General features: G+C 35.8%; 1 protein-coding gene and 2 pseudogenes across 7 annotated transcripts; 1 reads left to right on the top strand and 2 right to left on the bottom strand.

Moving 5' to 3' along the window:
- The first annotated feature begins 1084 nt into the window (after positions 1 to 1084).
- LOC104592414 (peroxidase 3-like) lies at positions 1085 to 3081 on the top strand. The gene is made up of 4 exons (XM_010251782.2): positions 1085 to 1311; positions 1400 to 1591; positions 2156 to 2321; positions 2504 to 3081. Exons 1-4 carry the CDS (start codon positions 1099 to 1101, stop codon positions 2899 to 2901), a joined length of 969 nt encoding a protein of 322 aa, XP_010250084.1. The 5' UTR covers positions 1085 to 1098; the 3' UTR covers positions 2902 to 3081.
- Positions 3082 to 12904: 9823 nt separating this feature from the next.
- LOC104592413 (pentatricopeptide repeat-containing protein At4g21065 pseudogene) lies at positions 12905 to 15055 on the bottom strand (annotated as a pseudogene). Its single transcript, XR_016079611.1, has one exon. The product of XR_016079611.1 is annotated as a pentatricopeptide repeat-containing protein At4g21065 pseudogene (transcript).
- A 2626-nt stretch (positions 15056 to 17681) lies between these two features.
- On the bottom strand, positions 17682 to 22748 carry LOC104592412 (chaperone protein dnaJ 49 pseudogene; annotated as a pseudogene). 5 transcript variants are annotated; one of them, XR_016079326.1, is made up of 4 exons: positions 22582 to 22748; positions 21292 to 22399; positions 17912 to 17999; positions 17682 to 17828 (listed from the first exon to the last, which is right to left on the bottom strand). The product of XR_016079326.1 is annotated as a chaperone protein dnaJ 49 pseudogene, transcript variant X5 (transcript). The 5 variants fall into 5 exon arrangements; XR_016079324.1 differs by lacking the exon at positions 17912 to 17999 and having other exon boundaries at positions 22582 to 22747; XR_016079325.1 differs by lacking the exon at positions 17682 to 17828 and having other exon boundaries at positions 17832 to 17999; positions 22582 to 22747.
- Between the last annotated feature and the right edge of the window lie 199 nt (positions 22749 to 22947).

Below are 22947 nucleotides of genomic sequence, written 5' to 3'. Positions count from 1 at the left end.
GTAATAAATTGTGGGGGGGGGGGGGGGGGGGGTTGAGTGGATGGTTTTCAAAACTGGACCGGACCGGATGGTCAGCTCAGAAAAACCGGGAACCGGTCACCTGACCGGTTACGTTTTTCCTCAAACCCGCCTTTTTCCTCAAAATCATTGATTTTGGTCAACAAACCGCTGAACCTACCGGTTAATCATTCGAACAGTTTTGACTGTTTTTCAAATTTTTTAATTTTTTTTATTATTTTTGTCAGAACAGGCCGGCCGTTCGAACCGGTAACCGGACCCCTGACCAGTTTGATTTTTAAAACCATGGGTGAGTGGCCCTTTCGGTACATAGTTTTTTTTTTCAATTAAAAGACAATATATACCCACATAGAAGGGTATTTTGGGTTTAAACTTACCCTGTAAATAGAGGATAGTGAGAAAAGCACATAAATTCTTTTTTTATTCAAACCCCAAACTTTACTCCAGATGTACGAGAGGCCACCTTGTTTAAAAAAAAAAAAAAAGAAAAGAATAAACATGGATCCCCTTCACTCACCACATTTAGCCATTGCCACATCTTGAAAACTTCAAAGGTAAACTTCAAATAACTGGTGTGGGTGTTATTTCCATAGTCTTCTCCTGCTACAGAGAAATATATTAATAATTAGAAATTCAGAGCTTAGCATTAGAAATGAGAATAAAAATAGTATATAGTTAGGACCACTATCATTATTAAATTATAATTGCAGGTAAAAGATGCTACAGTTGGATGGCTAGGTTTCAAATAGGTGTCTTAAACCCTAAACAATGAGAACATGGGCTTGGTAAGCTCAAGCCAAATTCTTTAATAACCAAAAATAAACGAGAAAATTTGAAAAAAAAAAGGATGGATGGATGGGAATATTTTTTCATGATTTTTATTTTCTGCAAATTAAAACAATATATATAAATTGAACCTGAGTAGTTAACTGTTAGTCCCTCTCTGACGTTTTCATGCTTAACTGGATTTTTGATATATTTTAAGTGGGGAAGACTTCGAATGGAGTCCTTTTCCTGTATATAAGGCTGTGGCCATCTTTTGCTGTGTAGAGAAGTTGGAATAGCATTTCCTTGTGAAGGATGAGGACAAACTCAGTCCCCTTTCTAGTCTCCATTCTAGTTCTCTGTGTTGTTGGGTTATGTCATGGAGATGGCCTGAAGAAGCATTTCTACAAGAAAAGCTGTCCTCAAGCTGAGGATATCATTAGGAAAGTGGTTTGGAAAAATGTAGCCCAGGATGCAACAATTCCTGCTGGGCTCGTGAGGCTGCATTACCATGACTGCTTTGTTAGGGTAATAACTAATAAGAATTGTTTTATATGTTTGCTGTGTACTTAATGGATATTATCTCTCAGTCAGTTTCATTGGTTTGATTCTTCAGGGCTGTGATGGGTCGGTTTTATTGAACTCTACCAAAGATCATTTGGCTGAGAGGGATGCACAACCAAACCTAACTCTGGACGGTTTCGAAGTTGTTGATGAGGCCAAGGATGCAGTGGATAAGGCTTGCCCTGGAGTTGTTTCTTGTGCTGATATCCTTGCTTTGGCTGCTAGGGATGCAGTTGCCTTCCAAGTAAGTTCAATTTCTTCTTTTTTTTTTTCTAATTTTGTTGATTCATCATCATCATCTCCATCTTCATATAAGTCGAGTTCAGATTTTCTCCTCACACCCACCTCACAGTATGTTGCAACCACGGAAATATCTCTTATATGTATTGTTTTCATTCATGGGAAGATGTTAATGTATGGCTACAAGTGCTGTGAGGTGGGTGGGTGTGAGGAGGAACTCCGGATTTATGTAAGGGTTGTTTCAACTACATGAACCCTATTTTATCATTCAGTTGTATTTAGTGCTATAATCACTTATATAGAATTTTTTTGCAACCCATGACCTCTTTGATCTGCCCCTAGCTCTTCTTCTGGTCATGTCAACTCAGAATTCTTCTTCTATGATTTGAAGATGTATTTGAAGAAATTACAGGACCCATTTGGAGAAACTGATTTACTAAAGTCATTAATTAAGCAAACTTCTGAACAAATTAATTCCTATTTCTTGAATGATTAATTGGAACAAAGACAGCATGATTTACCCAATGAATGGATGAGCTGATTGTGTGTAGTTGATTTGGATTTGCAGTTCAAGAAACCAATGTGGAAAGTGCTAACTGGTAGAAGAGACGGCAGAGTTTCAATTGCCAAGGAGGCAGTTGACAACCTCCCTCCCCCATCCTTCAATTTTGCTGAGCTTGTGAAAAACTTTGCTAGCAAAGGACTCGATGTTCATGACCTTGTGGTGTTATCAGGTGTGTATATATGAAAATTATCAGACAAAGTATTTTGGCTTAAGTTTCTTTTTTCTTTTTTTGAAATTTCAGGATTTTGGATACTAATAAAAAAATATTAATGAAATATTTAAGTTAAAAAAATAGTAAAATCTCAGGCTATCAAATGTGAGAATGAATAAAATAAGCTTGTTTTATTGCAGGAGCACATACCATAGGACAAGCACACTGTGAATCCTTCTTCAAAAGGCTCCACAAAAATCATGGAGGTGCAGAGAAATCTCTGGATCCAAAATATGCAGCTTTCTTGGCATCTCAATGTCCAAATCTTTCAAACAAAACAACTCAAGTAGACATGGATCCCCAGAGCGCTGAATCGTTTGATAACCATTACTATGTGAACCTGAAGCAACACAAGGGTCTGTTCCACTCTGATGCTGCCCTTCTGACTAACAAGAAGTCTGAGAAAATCGTCAACAAATTGCTTGACCAGAAGGCCTTCTTCAAGGCATTCGCCCATTCAATGAAGAAGATGGGAGCCATCGAAGTTCTCACTGGGAACAGCGGAGAGGTTAGGAAGAAGTGCACTGTTGTGAACTAAACTAAAGTTTCTAGTTATATCCACCTCTTAATTTTTTTGGTGAAATGATGGGCTTCACCTGTTTCAGCAAGTTTGTGATTTTTATGTTTATTTTTCGCTTTTTTAATTTGTTCTTCCATTAACAGAGGGAAGGCTCTATTTGGATACGGAAAATGATTACTGTTATTTGTACTTTTTAGTAATAAAAGGATTTATGTTTCTTTTTTGAATTGATCTTCTAATAATGCAAAATTGCGAATAACATTAATCTCATATAAATGATAATGTCCCAAACTAATTTTAGTAAGAGGCATGTTACAATTAATGGAGTTCTCATCACAACTCTAAGTAGCCACGTGTCTATGTTAAATAGATAGGAGGCCAACTAGCAAGCACGTAGACCCAACTACCATCTCTGACTAGGCTACTGGATTGAATGCAGATAGTCCTTAAAATGTCAAAATATTCAGGTTCTAATAAAGCTCAGATGTCCCGGCCTCCAGGGTCATGTCCTGTGAAAACAATTACTTGTAAGTCATCGTATCTTACAAGAAAGAGCCTTGAGGGTCATGGGGTATTTGCGCAGTTTGATTTTAGGGCTTGTGATGGATATCATTAATATCATCTAAGCCTTGTTTCAAGTAAGGGTGAGAAAAAAAAAATAAAAAAATCGAATTGACCGAAAAAATTGATCGAAACCGAACCGAAAAATTGGTTAATTAAATCGATTGGTTCAATTTCAGTTTGGTGTTTTAAAAAATCGAAGGTAGTGATTCGGTTTCAGTTAATCAATATAGAAAATCGGCGGTTAATCGAACCGACCGATATACATATATTTCTATATATTTTATATATATTTATGTATATTATATATATTATATTTTTATATATTATAAATTAATAAATATGCATTATATATATAAATATATATTTATAATATATTATATATTATTTATTATTTATTATTTAAAATAAATATTTTGTATATATTTAAAATTTTTTATTATATATTTATAATACCTTTTTTATAAAATATATTGTAAAAACTAAAAAACTGAAAAACCAATGAACCGAATTGATGGTTAACCGAACTGATCAACCAATTAACCGACTGACTTTGATTTGGTTCTAGTTATCAATTTTCCAAAAACCGATAATACCAATTCAGTTCCAAAAAATGCCCCACGATTCGATTAACCAAACCGTGAGCACCCTAGTTCTAACTATATGGGCTGGGGTTGGCTACAGGAAGACTCACCGTTCCGTTCTGTTCAATGGCATATCCACCCAACCAAATTAACTTCTTCGGATGTTCCAAGTTCCAACTCTTTTATCATTTCCTGAGATGAGATTACTATAAGAAAAATGCTAAGGACAGTAATTCTCGAATAAGGCTGTGTTTGTTTTTTTGCGTAAACTTCATTAACGTAAAAGTATATCGATGGAAATAAATGCCAATGGTTTTAAAATTTAATGAACTGCTAGAACATTTTTAAATGTGATAAGTACATTATTATTGACAGAAAACTCAACTGATAGGGAGGTTGACATTGATGTAAACTTTACATCGAAAACAAACACGTGAAAATATGAATCAGGAATGAAGTTTTACACTAATCTGTAACTATACTGAAAACAAATGCCAACAAATACAATGATTGAGTTTTATGTCGATTTACATTTACACCCATAACAAACACAGCTAAATAAATAAAAATATATAAAAGCAAATATGCTAGTGGTAATTGTTAACTATCTACCAAAAAAACTCACAGTGGACATGGCAGGCTTCAAATGCATATGCGTAGTCATTAGTGCTTCATTTAATTTGGTCCTTCAGAGATAGGTTGAACTATTCAGTTGGGTACATGAAGCGATTCCTTCCCGTAGAGACGTTGAAAAACATGTCAATAATAGCATGTTAGTATGCCCACATCTTCAGTGCAAGGTTTTAAATATTGATACAGGCTGATAGGTTGGTAGTGGTGTTTTTTTTTATGTTTTATTTTTATTTTTTTGAAATTGATTCAGAGGGGCCAGTTTAAAGTCTGGTTATCCTCTGAATCAGTGGCTGATCCGATACAACCCCTGTATCGACCTATATTGGTGTTTTTTTTTTACTTATTTAATATTTTTTGAAATTAATTCAGAGGGGCCAGTTTAAGGCCTGGATACCCTCTGAACCAGTGGCTGAGTCGATACAATCCCTGTATGGATGTATTGGAAAGCCACTAGCATGATACGTATTAACTGATACAGGTCAATACGTATCGATACTTTGAACCTTGCTTCAATGTTCTATTTCTTCATTGCATAGGCAAATATCCAGAGATATTGACTCTTTGGGGTCGATATGTAGGGAGTTAATTTGTTTCTCAGCATTAACCAAATGAATATACGATAAACTTTCTTCAGGATTTCTCATTTCTCACCATGGCTTCGCTGTGAACCTGCCTTTTCGATCAGAACCCCATAAAAAAAATAAATAAATAAAAGGAAAAGAAAAGAAATCACTTTGCATCAACTGATGCAAAGGGGTGGGGTTAATTAGTTTATTTTAACATTTAGATCAACATAATCAGTCACCCTAGCTTCACTGTCATTTTGACCTCTTTTCTAAGAGGTAATTACGGGGTATTTGAAATGGTGTGGACCATTTCGGTCCATGCCACAGGTTTTTGCATTCGTTTATACTGTTGCATGTAGGGGTGTCAATAGTATTTGAAAATTCGATTTTGAATTCAAAATTCGATATAATTAAATTGAACTCAAATAGTTCAAATATGATAATCAGTCAAAATCAAATAATAAATTTATACCGTTTAATTTATCGAATGGAATGCGAAGATAATATGATTAGATAAATACTCAAAACCAATTATAGACATATGTATAGGTTCTTTGATTGCATTTATAATTTATAAAATAATAAATTTCATATAATGTAGTGATTTCAAAGCTTAACTATCAAATTAGATTGAACAGAAAGTTGGAAGTTATTAAGAAAATAAATGTTTTAATAATATATTTTTAATTTGTCTTTCAAAGTTGATGATGTGCGATCTGGAAGCTCCTAGTTGGAAAATTGCCTGGATGTACTTGCGTGGTGAGCTGGATCTACAAAACAGCGCTCAGAGGGACCGGGGTAGAAGACCTAGTGAGGTCGCTCCGATGCTTAAGTCAGTATTTTGTGTGTTTACGAGTTAGTATGGATGCTAGAGAGCTTTTATGTGAGTAATCGCACATAACTCGACCCTGGAGGAGTTGATGCCCTTATATAGCTGAGCTATCATGGGTCTCGCGAAACAGTTCCGAGATCTTTGGCCTGAGTGGATGAGATTCGTTTCCGCTTTAGTCGGGGGGGGGGGTAATGTACTAGTCAGTGAAGTTTATCATCACCGCCCAATCCGGGCAAGAAGAGGATAAGGCCTGCCGTTACGTGGCGTGATCTTGTGACGTTCGGAGTCTGTTGGGAAGCTTCTGGAATTGATTACGTGTCACATCGGTTCCTGGGCCCTGAGCTAGCTTAGGCGCCAAGGTGCCTTTATGCCGAAGTGACTCTATGTTGAGGTGCCTTTATGCCGAGGTGACTTTGTGCCAAGATGACTTTATGCCGAGGTGGCCAAACATCTGAACTCTTAGAAGTGCTAACTAGGCTCCCCTTACTGAGTTGTCATTCTATGGGCAAATTGCGTCCACGTGACTTTTACCTACTAGGTCGTGCCAAATTACCCCTCATCAAAAGTGATGTATTGATTTTAGATCTGATTGCACAAAAGGTTTGACTTTATTAATAAATAAATATTTTAATGTATTTCTATTTATCTCTAATATAATGTAATGATTACAAAAATGATACAACCAGTTGATTTAAATTTATGGGAAATTGTCTAAAACTCACCATCAATTTTCAGCATCTCTTAAACTTACCATAATTTTTCAAAATGTCTAAAACTCACCATGTCAATAAGTTTTTATTTTCCAAAACTTACCTTCCATTAGTGCACCGTTAATGCTTCTTAACAGAGGTGTCCACGTCAGCAAAAATAACAATTTTTATGACCAAATTACCCTTGGATGGTGAGTTAGAGGAGGAAAAGGGTCTTTTCAGTTTTCAATTTTCATGTTTTTTTTGCATTTTTAGTGTTTTCTTATAATTTCCCATGTTTTCATAATTTTTGTTTTTTTTACAATTTTCTATTTTCTAAAATCTATAAATTTTCCTATATTTTTTGTTATTTATTTGCAATTTCTGTGTTTTTCTATAATTTTTGGTGTTTTTTCTACAACTTTTATTTTCTTATTTTGTTTTTCAATTTCTATAGTTTTTTATAATTTGAAAATAGTTTTTTTATTTTGTTTGCAATTTCTATAATTTTTTATATTTTTTGAAATTTCTGTGTTTTATGTATTTTATATTTGAAAATGTTTTTTTGAACTTTTTCCTGTTTTTCATGTCTAATTATTAAAATATATGTATATATTTTATGTTTTTCTATGAAGGTTAAAATGGTAATATATTAACACCTGTTAGTTTGTTTAATGTCAAGTTAGTGACATGGTGAGTTTTAGACTTCTGAAAAATTGTAGGGAGTTTAAGAGAAATACTGAAAACTTAGGGTGAGTTTTAGACAATTTCCCTAAATTTATTAATAAAATATATGCTATTTTAATCATTTAACTTATTTTGTGATAAAATTGAATGCATAAAAGTTATATGTAAGGCCAATTGTGGGATGAGGATGGTCCAACTTAGAAAACCTAGAGGAAGATGGCGGTGGTTGTAGAGGTCGATGGTTCTCATTTCTTACCATGGCTTCTCTGACAACCTGCCTTTTGGATTTGTCATTTCTCACCATGGCTTCTCTGTGAACCTGCCTTTTGGATCAGGGCCCCATAAAAAAAGAAAAAAAAAATCACTTTGTATCAACTGATGCAAAAGGGGTGGGGTTAATTAGTTTTGATTTCCACATTTAGATCAACATAATCAGTCACCCTAGCTTCACTGTCATTTTTACCTCTTTTCTAACAGGTAATTACGGGGTATTTGAATTGAAATTGTATATATCTCGTGGTGTGGACTGTGGACCATTTCGATCCATGCCACACTGATTTTTGCATTCGTTTATACTGTTGCATGTAGGGGTGTCAATGGTATTTGAAAATTCGATTTTAAATTCAAAATTCGACATAAATGAATTGAACTCAAATAATTCAAATATGATGATCAGTCAAATTCAAATAACAAATTTATACTGTTTAATTTATCGAATCAAATTTGGAGATAATTTGATTCGATAAATATTCAAAACCAATTATAGACATATATGTATAGGTTCTTTGATTGCATTTATAATTTACAAAATAATAAATTTCATATAATGTAGTGATTTCAAAGCTTAACAATCAAACTTGATTGAACAGAAAGTTGACAGTTATTAAGAAAATAAGTGTTTTAATAATATTTTCTAATTTGTCTTTCAAAGTGATGTATTAATTTTAGATTTGATTGCACAAGAGGTTTGAATTTATTTATAAAATAAATATTTTAATGTGTTTTTATTTATTTTTAATATAATGTAATGATTACAAAAATGATAGGGCCAGTTAGGTTTTTGGAAGGAATACAAATACAAATACGTACTGTATAAATACATACAAAATAATACAAAAGATAAGATTTTGCACTCTACATATTTGTATTTGTACTCCTTCCAAACTAAACCTTAATAAAATATATGTTATTTTAATCATTTAACTTATTTTGTGATAAAACAAATGCATAAAAGTTATGTATAAGTCCGACTGTGGGATGAGGATGGTCCAACTAAAAAAACCTAGAGAAAGATGGTGGTGGTTGTAGAGGTCGATGGTTCAGGGAAGGGAGAGAGAGAAAATGTGAGTCCCCCCCTCCCTTAATGGGTTTGATCAATATGATGTTAATGTGTCATGGAGCCCTATTTATAGTGTTTTGGACCTCTATTCTCTAGAGTCTTCTCATATTTCTTTTTTGCCCTTAATTGTTATTATGGACTGATCTTAAATGCTATTATTCTAGAAGATTCTAGTTCTTGAATTGTTAATAATTTTACTTAGATTGATAACCATATTGAACCAATTCAGTCTGGTTTGGATTTGAGACCGGCTTCAGTGAGGACAAATTCATGTCCACACCGTTCTAACAGCCTTTTTCAACCTTGCATTGGGAATATTTCCCTATGAAATAAAGCATATAAATATGGAGATATTCTCAATGTAAGACAGTAAAGACTGTCCGAACAGAATTTGCCCTCACTGAAGCTAAACTCTTTGGATTCATGCCGGATTGACCGAGTTAATGTATTTACATAAATTCACTGTCTCACAATAGGCGTACCTATTAATTTTAAACCTCATCAAATATTCGATAATATAATCAAAATTGAATTCAATATCCCCCGAAGGTTGAAATGCCTAACCTCAATTTTCGACAGGGTGCACTAAGGTTAAAATCTTACTCTCAACCTCCTTTGGTTCAAGACAACTTGAAAATTGGGATATTAGGCATTGGTGGAGAAACTTTTCCAACTCCCAGATTCTTTCTTCTAAAACAAAAACTTTGATGGAAACTCCAAACATTTGAACAACTGCTCTCCCCTCTTCAGAAACTGCCATTGTCAACAACTGCTGATCTCCCTTCTTCTAGAGAGACTTCTTTTAACAAGTCCAGAAACACCCTAAAGTTCATAGGTTCAGTGACGGAGCAAACTTTGCCTGTACTGGAGCTGGAGCTCTAATTGAATCCAATCCAGAACTGGTAATCGACCTCAATAGCTAAGCTACTTTAAAAGGTGGCAACGGGGTTGGGACAGGAACTAAGAGATGATGAAACTAAGAAGCTATTCTCAAGAGTAATTTACTCAAGTATAGGGGTGTCAATTGGACTGGATTTGGTCCAATCCAATCAAATCCAATCCAATGTGAGTGCATTATAATCCAACCTAATCCAATATAAATTTGTTACGGATGGACTAGGTCCAATTCAATCTAATTAATATTTTGGATCGAATTTTGGTCCATCCAATCCGTCTAAATTGATTTTGGACTAGATGGGGTCCAATTCAAAATCGGTCCATTGACACCCTCATACTTAAGTAGCATGGGAGACAACGATTACTTGTTTCCTTTCTTGACCAACTCCAACATTCCAAAGTTTTCTTAGACATAATTATATATTGTTTGCCGGATATGGTATTCAACAGAACAGTGAGACTTGTGATCAACCCCATATAATTGAGATAAGCAATAATAATATTAATTATTAATTTAAAAATATAAATTTTAATTATATTTATAATTCTATATAAAATATAAAATCATACTATGACTTGGAGGATTAGGCTTTCATCTTCCAATGTATAAAAGGTATATTTTAAAAATTAATGCAATTTGTGTGTTGCGAATTTGTTAAATGAGGAGTCAAACAAAACTGTGCTGCTGGTCTGATCAATGTTGATTGTTTAAAAACCGAAAACTAAATAAAAAGATACAAGGTTCAAATTTAAATATCCAGTGCACATGTTCTCTTGAGGGAATAGACCAACTTTCCTCCCAATGAAAACACCCGATAATGGGAAAACTTTAAAATTTCCCTTTCTTTAATTTGTGTTTGGTAACACAAACTCAACCAGCAGAATTTCATTAGAAACAGAAACTAACAATACAATCAGGCGTAGAGATGTCAATGGATCGGGTTAAATGGTAAATCCGGCTTGACCTGACCCTATAGGGTCAGGTTAAGTTCAGATATATTCAGGTTTAGGGTTTTGATTCTTTCACCCGAATTGGGTTCAGGTTGGGTTTGGGTTTTGGCTTACCCACCCCGCCGGGTCATGACACCTTGCATATATACCAAGTATTCTTGCAGTTTTTTGACTTTTAATTCTATAGTCTTAAAGTTTATGATTTATTTACATGTTAATTTTGATTTTTTTAATAGAAAAAGTGACATCTAATCTATAAAACAATTTCTTAACTTAAAAGTCTTCAAAACATGTTAAAAAATATATTTAAAATGCTACGGGTCATGACATGTCAATATCGGGTTAGACCCTATAGGATCAGGTTGGGTTCGAAAATCATATATTTTTAATCTAGATTGTATCAAGTTTAGATTGGAGTGCTGGAGGGTCAGATAAGGGTTGAGACAAACCTGTGCCGAACCCAACCCATTGACATTCCTAATCAATGGGTTTTTATTAATTTATTTCTAGCCAAAGTAGGCCTATCATTATTAGCTGAGAGACAATATGAATGACCAATTCATATCAATGCACGAAGTTGGGTATGAATTCACGTGAATATTAATATGAATGATATTCATATAGTCATCCCTAAGCCATATTTTAAGGGCCCGTTTGGTATATGAATGCAAGTGCATATCAATATGAATGATATTTATATAGTCATCCCTAAGCCATATTTTAAGGATCCGTTTGGTTTATAACTGGATATGGAATCAAAATCTTTCGGAATTGAAATTGGAATGACCTATTTCCATAGTTTGTTTGGTTCAGATAGAAATGGGAATGAGAATTAAAATCAGCAAGAATGAGATTTTATTCCCAAGAGAGGGGCAGGGAATGGCCATTCCCTCAAATGGGAGAATGCCAGTCCAGCAGGAACGGGAATGGAATTCCAATTCCATTCAACCAAACAGTTGGAATCGGAATAACCCATTCCGATTCCGATTCCAGACCCCTATTCCTGTGAACCAAACCGGGCCTAAAATGTTTTAAAACATTTATGTATAATGTATCCATGGGATTTGGGTCATCGATACGGATACGATAAAAGCATACTGTATTGATATTTTAATAATATCAAAAATAAAGAAAATATAATAATACACGGGTGTGTGGGCACATGGGTGTATGGATGCATGGGCTCATGGGTACATAGCCACAGGGTTGCACGGGTGCGTGGGGGCACGTGGGCGCATGGGTGTATAGGCCCATGGGTAGACAGACTGGAGCAAACTCTAAACAAGTTAAATAGATTGCACCAGAAATCAACGTCTCAACTTCCTATGCTTAGCAATTTTCATAGGAAATTTCAGAAAATATGGAAAAGTTCGAATCTGTCTCATGAAATATTCGAAGTACTTCTTAAGGAAATTTCATGTGACATTTCTTTATAGAATTATATTATACTTGTTAGAATCTGTCTCATGAAATATTCAATGGAAAAGCTTTCATATTTAACTACATTTCTTTTAGAACATTAGGTCTATTTATGCTTGAATTTTAAGATTTATTTCATATGATAGAAATTGTAATTAAATAATATTTAATTAATTAATTTCTAACCATGTTATTGACTTAATTAATCAATTAATTAAATTTTTATACTTGATCAACAGTGTAAATCATCTCACATGTTGTATGTGAGATATATAGAATCAAAACAGAAGGTATGGACTAAACTGCATCATCACACCTTGTCACACCTTGCAGAACGCCTCTACAGATTTAGTGTGGTTGTCTATTCATTTTGTCTACAAAACAAAGCAACTCTTCTGCTGTGGCGTGGTGTGATTCATCCACACTACATGTGGCGTGGATGAGAATACACCACCCAATTTCTCATCCATACCACAAAACAACCCCTACAAAGGTTTTTCATTAATTCAGTTGTCCACATGGAAACTTGTTTTTCCCCATTTCCAACAAAGCATCTTGCACCGTTCATGACAAATTTTCCCCCAACTCAGAGGCTTTCCCATTGTGGCAGATAGTGAGGACTCCTTTCCCAAGTCTTGTCTTGTTACTAGCCTTTTAGTATCTTATGCATTGTTGTCATGCATACCATTCATTATTTGAGATTAACTGAAGAGAAGAGGAAAAGCATAACTTGAAGAGAGTTGGTCAATTGCCATCTAAAATAATTTCCAATCAATGCAAATGTGTATTCAAGACTCAAAAGTTCATTTAGAGTTTCACCATAAAAGAACAGATTGTTTTCCGTACTCTAGCTTTCCATGAAGTTTCAAACCAAAGAACAGTTGAATGGTTGCATTGATATACGATAGTACTGAATACTGATACATGAACATTTTGTATATTTTTCTTATAGATATTAGAACTCTGCTGTTTTCCGGGTTGCTGAAACAACAATTACAAATGGAAAAAGTTTTCTCACCAAAAATCTTTACATGAACATGACCCATCTTTGAAATGGTGAAATCGGTTCCGGTCCCTCACCACAATTTCTCGATTATAAACTTTGGAGATGAACTTAGTAGCAGAGTGACAATCACCACACACACGCAAGTTCTTGACAATACGGATTGGTGTCCCTGGCAATGTATTAAGAAGTGCAAAAGCAATAGCAAGCTTCTCGCTATGCCTATTCAGTGCATCTTCCTTATCTTCTTCGTCAATATCCAGTAACACATCTGATGTTACAGGAATGTACCCAGCTCTCTTCACCATTCTCCCCATCTCATCCAGCATCTCATAGATCTCTTTGTACTGACTATGTGTTTTATCTCCTGCCACAAATTCATATATCTCACTATTAAGTTCGATCATGCTGCAACCAGGGACCTTCCTTAGCCCCCTCTTATCCATCACTTCTCTAATCTTTGTTTTGTTTTCCCATCGGAACATTTTGGCATAGATGTTCGACAACAAGACATAGTTTGACCCATGAGTGGGTTCATCTCCTATAAGTCGTCTGCTGATGGTCTCACTAAGCTCAAGTTCACCATGGACCCGGCAAGCATGAATCAAGGTTCGCCAAATTACTGGATTTGGCGCAATTGGCATCTCCTGAATGAACTCTAATGCTTGTTTGACAAGCCCAGCTCTGCCAAGCAAATCAACCATGCACCCATAATGCTCTATCTTGGGCACAATGGCATACTCACTTGCCATAGAGCTAAAATAACGTTGACCCTCTTCAACCAACCCAGCATGGCTGCAGGCTGAAAGCAACCCAATGAAGGCAACATCATCTGGAGCTACTCCAGCTCTCTTCATTTCCTCAAAGAAAGCAACAGCTTCCACGCCACGACCATGCATAGCCAGACCTACGATCACTGAAGTCCAAGAAACAATAGTTTTGTCATTCATCTTCCGGAACACTCTCATTGCTTCATCAACATCACCACACTTGGCAAACATGTCAATGAGGGCATTACAAAGCTCAACCGTCTTCAAGACCCCCTCCCTTTCAATATAAAACTCTAACCATTTCCCTAGCTCGAGTGCACCCAAATCAACACAAGCTGAAAGAACCGAAACCATGGTAACCTCGTCGGGCTTAACCCCAGCAATTTGCATTTTACGGAACAGTCCAATTGCGTTATTAGACCGACCCAAACGAGCATACCCACCAATCATCGCGCTCCAAGAAACATGGCTCGTCTTGGGCATTTCGTCAAATACCTTGCGAGCAAACTCGATGCCCCCAACACAGCAAGCATACATGTGAACCATGGTATTCTGAACATAGAGATCAGTGTCGAACCCAAATTTTGCAACGGACCCATGAACCTGTTTACCCAAATTCAAGTCAAGGAGGCCAGCACATGCCTTAAGGAGGAAAGGGAAGGTAAATTTATTGGGTGGGATGGCATGGTGAAGCATGAGACTGTAAGAAGAGATTGCGTTGTGCTTGGCGTGGCTGGTTTGAGCATAAGCTCGAATAACAGTATTGAACAGAAAAGCGTCATACAGATGGTGGGTACTAATGGAGTCAAGGTGGGAGAATGCGATAGATGCAGCATAATCGATGACGTTGAGATGGGAGGACGTTGAAGCGAATTTAGTCAGAACGAATGCATTATTTTGAAGACCGGATTTAAGCAGGTGGGCGTGAATTTGGGTGAGTTTCGCGAGTGAGTTGCAGCTCTCTAGTAAAGCTAAGCAGTTCTGCTCTGCTACTCTGCTGTTGTTATTGTAAAGGGATGTCGTTGCTGCCGAAGATCGTAAGGTGGAAAGCTTTTTGAATTGGGCAAGTGAGCTGAGTTTCAATCGAAACAAACAGCATACTAGAGTAAGATCTTCATTGAGGGAACAACTCAACATCACTCCCTCTTCCGGTCCGGTTTCGTGTGCAAGTGCAATTTAACAGTTTGTTTTTGTGGTTCGACCATAAAAACCGATAACCCGATTTTAGATCGGATTGGTAACATTTTCAGTTCGAATTAATGAATTGTGTTAAAGTTGGACCCGACTGTTTTTAGCACTTACCCATGGTTTTAGATTTCAGAATATTTTGCAAAATTTTAGTTCTAGATATATATTTTTTTAATTTCTCTGAAATGTCTGGATTTCATGTATTTATTTCACCTGAAATTTTGGACGAAGTATTAATGGTAATAAAAATAAATAATATGTATTTAAAAATATTATAGAATAAAGAAAATTATCAATGAAATAATAAAGTTCTGAAAAAAATCATAAATTTTCAAAATTATCATTGAGGATATAGAATCTAAAATGACCAAATTATCCAAGCTCTAAACCCATGCCGTTGTTCATGTGATTCAATTCTACCAAAAAAAATTAATTTAAATTATTTTATTAGTTTTTCTCTATCATTTAATATGCTATGCTTTTTATTATTTGGGTTTTTTGGGTGAAGAAATCTAAACAACCCAAAAAATACTCATGTGGCAATTATATATTGGGTGCTAAAAAGACTCACCAAGTTTCTCTATGCACTTTATATATGAAGCAAGTTTCAAATCAAAAACCCTAATAAGCTTCAGCTGTGTTCTTTATAATTTAAATTAAGAAATTAAAACTTGAACATTTATTTTTAGTTAGGAAAAACTTCGACACAAGATAGCAGCCATATATGGTTAATATAGATTAAATGAATTGAGGCTGCGTTTGGTGGTGCTTTATGCCTCTAAACAGGCTTTTTTAGAAGTACTTTTTTGAAAAGCACTTAAAGTTAGGCAGTTATTTGACAATATTATTTGGTTCAAAATGGACTTTTGCCAATATAAAGACAATATTATCCTCCATCATGTATAAAAATAAAGAAAACATGTATAACACCATTTTATGGCAAGGGGTTTTCAATAATCAATAAATCCATGCTCATTCTATAAATAATATGAGAAAGCGTATGAATCATACCTGGTTCATCGCAAAAAACCACTTTCGTAGGAGTTTGATTCAAAACAAACAAAAATAAAAGAAAAAATAAAAAGGGGTGAGAAGGAGTGATGGGAATCAATATTCAATCAATTTTTAGGAAAAAAAACAAGAAAAAAATGGTTCAAAATCGGACTTGGTTGTAGATTGCCGCCACTGCAAGTTGTGAGAAGTGAAAAGGAAAAGTGAAAAAGAAGATAGTGTGAGGGTTTTAGAGTCAATAGGGACATTTTAGGTATTAAAAGATTTAAAAATGGGCAAAACCGAGATGGGTCTTGAAAGTGCAAGAAACCAAAAGTTGCCCATCAATTGCATTTTCTAATGGGCTTTTTTCTAAAATGCAGTAAATGTTTCATTTTTGGTATTTAATGCAACACATTAATAACTTTCCAAGTAGGTGGTAATAGCGGGACTCAGTTCCACATATCTGCTAGGACTACCCAGCTAACGTACCAACTGAGCCACCACTCAGTTTTTTTTTTTGATAATTCTGAACCACCACTCAGTTCGCACTTATTCTAATCCCCACCTAACATGGCCTTAACACATTGTCAATATGAAGGGGTCCTTTATAATAATTTTGGCTGTTGGGGGTCAACAGTATAAACAGCCTGTGCTGTTGAGAACATTTTCAGAAATGTTACATTACTATAGTGTGGGGTAAAATAATAATTGCTTCTATTTCTTTTTAACCATAAACATAGACATGGGCCTGAATTGGTGAATGTGTCCAGCCTAAAAACACTCTTAACAGAATAGGCTGTTGGCCCCCAACAGCCAAAAGTTAACTCATCATTTCTTACCCAGCCTGGAAGTTTGTGGGCTTCGCTTGGATCCAATACTTCATTCCGAGGATGGGCTACCCCCGGGTTGGCTACATCAATCCTGTTTCAGCGGTAGGGTTTAAGCTATGAGCGCTTAACTCATTTCAGCCTTATCCCAGCCGGTGGATTGACTACATCAATCCTGTTTCACCATTCCAGTTTGATTTCATATCTATTGTTAAGTTATGAGCGCTTAAATCATTTCTTACCACTTCAACACAACATGTACTTCTTGATATGTTCTTTAGTGAAGAGCCCCCTTCCACTCACAACAGACTATTACAATATGCTTTTATCATACATTAAACTTTATTGAAGAGCTCTAGATCGAGTTTCATGAATACATTTGTGGGATACATTCAAACTTTAGTGAAGAGCTCTAGATCTAGTGTCATGAATACATTTGTGGGATACTGGGATCAATAATCGATCTTCATTTGCATCTTAAAATTGGCTTTCCTACACTTTTCACCATGATTAAATCCAGAGTCTAAACCCACTGTGGAGTTGTGGGCATTAGAAATTTCCTTTTAGCCAATCGTTTAAGTTTGTCACTTATTCCATTTTACAGTGTGAAGTTTGCTATTTGGCTAGACATTGTAGAATATCTTATTTTATTTGTTCCTTTGTTTAAGTTTGTCACTTGTTCCTTTTAGCCAATCTGTTTGTTGACCATAAACTGTTTGTTCCTTTGGTGGCATTTGTTATGTCATTTTGTTTCCAGATGATTATTCATGTTAAACATGGTTGTACATGTCTATGATGTAAATTCATTAGAGATGAGTTCAAAGCATTAATAGAAATTTATATTCTAGTGGAAAACTGATTTAATTGTAGGACTTCGAACTGTTAACTTCATTGCACATCGACTTAAATTCAGTCATGGTACCATCCATCACTGGAGAACTCTCGTCCAATTGAAATGAAACGTGTGTACAGAGGCCCAAATAGAAGCGCTCCGACAGTCTACACTCTACACAGCCAACAGAAACATAAGATGATTAATGGGTAATGACCCAGCATACAAATATTCATACACGGAAATCAAATCTCCACCTGAAGCATTGGATGGATTTTGCTCCATGATTCAATAAAAAGCCCTGGGTTAATTCTAACGACATGCAATGATGCAAGTGGTGGGACCCTGAAAACAAATTCAATTTAGCATCTTCTTCCCCCAAAAGACTGTGCAATGATGCCGAGAACTATCAATGAGACAAGGCCAATAACTGTTCTAGTAGGGTCTATTTATATTGCCGCAGGCCAAACGATAATCATTATCCTCCATTCCTAATATGTAGGCAGGGGGCTTCTGGATACGATTTTGTTTCCAACAGGAGCTCACCCATGAGGCCATGACCCAGCTCAACCATCGCTCAGGAGAGGCCCTATTTCAGGATTGCAGTAACTTACTGGAATTCCAGCAAATTGATGGCTTGCCATTGACAATATTTAACAGATATCAATAACCGTATGAGAGAACTCTTCAAAACTGAAAGCATGGTCAGATAAATTGAAAAAGGTTGACAACAAACAAGTATTACCTTATATCCAAGTTTTGATGGATGAATCCATGGTCACCCAAATGCAACAATAAGTTGCAAAACAAGATATACACTAACAATTCTATCCACTAGAATATCATCGCATAGACAGAATTTTTTGTTGCTCTCATAAATATGGGCAAAGAGCAAGATTCAGGAAAGGGGGGGGGGGGCGGCTACTAGTTTTATATATCACTCTTCATTTTGTTGGTGCCAAATCCACATTTCTTGCAAGGGTATTTAAAAATTGAGCCAAAGTGGGTGATATAGCTTCAACATTCTGCAAGGAGAAACCACATACAATCTGAATACACACGTTGAAATGCAACTAAGATGGCTCATGAAAGGATAACAATCAACTTCAGCAGCTTGCAATTGATCAAAACCATATACCAAATGGTTTTGAAGATAAGGCATTAAACATTTATATAACCATGTTTTGTTTTTTTTTTGATGAATCATTTAGAAGACCATGTTTGCAAATACAAATAAAATTGCTGGGTTTCATCATTACCTCAGGCTAGCAACAAGGTCCTAAAAAGGGATCCAAGGGTAAAGAGAAAGGCCTCAAGGCACACAGCCTTTGAAGATTGCACTGCACCCATTAGTATGTAGCTTGTATATGAAGTACTAGAAGAGACCTGGTGTTACCATAAGGGAGTGTTCGCATTCAGTTTACTGATAAAAAGCAACTGAATTGGTTGAGGGTGAGTTTAAATAGCCACATGTTTAATGTTTTCATTTTTAATTTTAACTTTTAAGAAACCTCAAAATTTTGAAAGAGTTGAGCAAGAGAGAGAGAGAGAGAGAGAGAGAGTAAGCTCATGTGGGTCAAGGCCTATAAATATTGACACTGATATTGAGAACTAACAAGTGTTGTATGGGACTTGGACTCACACCCAAGAATCTGGATTTCAATGCAGGTCCAGGAATCTTTCTTGGTGAGCAAAAAACAATAGGATACGTGGACATAAAAAGAAACTAGCTAGCTGCCACCACGAAGACTATTGCCTAAATATAAGTAATCATCAACTGGGTCCTAAATGTTAATTTTAACACAGCCAACCAGTTACATGAATAACTAGTACCATTGAAACTTAGCTTGCTAAATAACTATTTTTAATATAGGCGACAACAGTATCCCCTATTTGCTAATGTTGTTCATTCATTCATCCTACTAAAATATCTTCCTAAAAAGTAATTAAAATTATAAAATCATTATTTTTTGTGTGAGAACTAAGAATTTAAGACCCTAACATGCACTTATTTGGGCTTGCCTAGAGGGGCGTGGCACAAAGGCAGCTTGTAGAATCAGGAATGCAATATGTTTTGCATCACATTAGCTACTTTAAGTAATGCAGTTGAGGAAAAAAAGAGATTGTGGGTTTTACATACTTGAAAATGTTTTATATGTTTGATTTTATTTTTAAATTCTCATTTGAATACGCTTTACATGTTATATTTATGTATTTTAATTTTAGATAATAGGTTTTTTAAAACATCTATTTTAAAATTTAGGTTTATATTCTTTATTAATATTGTGTTTAATTTTTTTTTGCATTTTTTTATTTTTTTTGGAATTTATCAAATAAATTAACGAACTCGTTATTTTTTTATCAGCTACACAGAATTGATTTTATTAATAAAAAGCAGGCATGCATACAACAAGAGGTTGTGAAAAAAGAAAAAAACACAAAGCTGACTCAACCTAGATATTACAATTGACTTTGTACCCGTTGCTTAAATAGACCATCTGCCAAGCTGTTGGCAGTTCTTCTCACCCACTTAACTCCAATTGTCATGTCCTTTGATAACAACCATTTAAATCACCTGAAATCATTCCTCAGGTGCCATGTCGCCCCTTCCCCTTTCTTCAGCCATTTCACAACAGTTATCAAATCACCCTCAATGACTAGACTATCAATGCCCAACTCCTTTGCCTTCTCGACCCCGTATACTGCAACTAACAGTTCTGCTCTTCCCACATCTCCCTGTTTAGCAGGCCTGGAGCATAAGGCTATACTGTTCCCTTTTACCCCCCTATGCCTGAGGGGCCCAGGTTACCCAAACAACTCCCATCAAAATTCAGTTTCTTCAGCCGCATAATGGGGGTGACCATATGATGGTTTGACTAGGTAGGCTGCTAAGGTTTTTAAGTAATAAAGATGAAATACTAACATTATAAATTTCCATTGACAATCACCAAAACATGCAATTTAGCAATTTATTAGTTGATAATTCATACATGAAAGAGAATTGTGCAAAATGCACAATGACAAAATGGAGACCATGGAAACAAAATTATTTCAGGAAAAAATAGTTAAACAATAGACAGAACCTGGAAAAAAGATTCATAAGATGGTTGCCATGTTAAGTGATTCCACGTTAATGAATCTATGATTTAATGTTAACAGTAGAGAAAAAGTAATTCTACTTTTTTTTTCCTTTTTACTACCTTCCAACTTTCCAAGTGTCAAGAAGAGATACCCAAGTGAAAAACAAAAGAGAGGAAGTGTTAATAAGAAATATATAAGGTGGGGGGAACGTGGAGTCAAATATAATTTGACAAGTTATCATGATTCTAGATCTAGACATGTTAAAATCAGAACAAACATGAATTGTGAAAGGAAATCTATAATCCCCCATGACATAATATTTATAGCTTATACCATTGAGATTTAAGAAAAGGAACAAACAAAGAAATGCGACCACTATTATTTAAAAGACATTTTTTGATAAAATATATGGTATTATTTAATAGACATAACCTACTAAACGGATTTACTGATAAAAAATTTACCTACTAACAGGTAAGAAATTGAACTTGGTCCTTTTTTCTAAGGGTATAGCAACACAACAGGCAAAATAGAGAGAAGCACAGGAGAAAAAGACCTTGATTTGAACATCAAGCCATTGCCTCAAACTGTGTTAACATGTCACAGTATGGTGTTTCACGTGTAAGGCCCCACTGGCGTCGCTGCAACTCAACACGGCAATTTCGTACAAGAACTGAATAATAGTCTCTCTCAACACGTTCCTCAAGAGACAGGCGCTCTGAGCTATTGGGAGGATACTGCTGCTCAAATTTTGCAGTGTTAACATAATAGTTGACGCCCTTTTGAGTAACAAATTTGTGTTGATAGGGGTGAGACTGAGAAAGAGCATAAATGGGTTCCGGCGACGGTATAAAGTTGAAAAGAAGCATAATAAGAACGGGCAGTAACTGAATAAGAGTTCGGATATTAAAATTGCCAGACCCATGATCCCCAGTCCGAACATTCGGTCCCATGCCAGTCCTAAAAGTAAACCCTCGGAACTGAGTGGTTGTTCCAGGCATTCCCCCGAAGAAGAAATTCCTGAAAATCTCCTCTGCATCAATGTCGGCATCGTAGAAACCATTGAAACCTTGTGTCCCGCGCCTCGCCGTGGGCCTATCATATACAGGTTCCTCTGACCCTACAAGATCATACCTTTTCCTGCTTTCCTCATCACTGAGACACTGAAATGCTTTTGAGACGGCCTTAAATGCTTCCTCAGCACCAGGAGCCTTGTTCTTATCAGGGTGAACTTTCAGAGACAGTTTTCGATATGCCTTCCTCACATCTTCAACAGAACAACCTTTCTCTAACCCCAGAATCTGGTAGTAATCCTTCTGCTTCTTTATCTGCCTAACAATCGAGATCTGCTCCTCCGTGTAAGACCTCGACGATGATGAAGAAGACCCACTTGACGGCACCCTTTGCCTAACAGAAGAACTAGCAGAAGACTTACCCGATGAGGATCCTTCATCATGGGGACCACCATCTGCTGCGGGCGATTCCGAAGCTTGGGGATCACCAGACTCACCCTCCAACTTTGCTAATAGATCGTCGACAGGAAGAGTTGGATCAAGACGACGGGCTTTAGTGATAAATTTCAGCGCACGGTTTCGATCACCGAGTTCGAAAGCTTCTTTTCCAATTTTGAAACATTTCAAAGCCTCGTCTTTGTTCCCGTCCATCTAAAGTGATCAAAGAAAACCTTTTTTTTTCAATTAATTGATCAATCAACTCTGCTGGTGGATGAAAAGTATAACTCAAAAATCCAATAAAAATGCGCAAAGGATAAAATTAAAGAAATCGAAAATCGAGAGCCTACAAGAAAAAAAAATCCGAACTAAGAAATTGGACGAGATTACTTCACCTTATTGCTCTCTCCCCAGAATCGATCAATTAGGGTTGTTTCTTCTGACTCTCGTCAAAAAGGAAAAAAATCTCTCTGGGATTTTGGTCTACAGGAGAGCAGACCCAACGGCGAGAAGAACTCACGCGGGGGGACGGGAAATTTCGAGGGATGCTTAGGTCCTCTGATTTTAATAGATGGGTTGAAAATAAGATATTTTAAATACAGTAGTAAAATAATAGTTTACAGTTGTCTATAATCGACGGTTGGATGGAGATCTAAAGAGATCATAACTTCATTGACCAGTAAAAAAGGCCGGTAACAATTTATAATTGTGTCATCATTAGCACTAAATCATTAAGTATGAGCAATTTCAACCCAAGGGAA

Source organism: Nelumbo nucifera, chromosome 8 (assembly GCF_055504915.1).
Source record: "Nelumbo nucifera cultivar China Antique chromosome 8, China Antique-T2T, whole genome shotgun sequence".
In the NCBI taxonomy this organism is placed as follows: Eukaryota; Viridiplantae; Streptophyta; class Magnoliopsida; order Proteales; family Nelumbonaceae; genus Nelumbo; species Nelumbo nucifera.
Note: the sequence above shows the minus strand (reverse complement) of the source record. Positions and strands in the feature narration are given on the sequence as shown.

Bases quoted from the DNA above. Each gene is read 5' to 3' on its own strand.
- LOC104592414 (XM_010251782.2), top strand. From the start codon at position 1,099: ATGAGGACAAACTCAGTCCCCTTTCTAGTCTCCATTCTAGTTCTCTGT. The intron at 1,312-1,399 runs GTAATAACTAAT...TTGATTCTTCAG, and splicing joins ACCATGACTGCTTTGTTAGG to GGCTGTGATGGGTCGGTTTT. The intron at 2,322-2,503 runs GTGTGTATATAT...GTTTTATTGCAG, and splicing joins TGACCTTGTGGTGTTATCAG to GAGCACATACCATAGGACAA.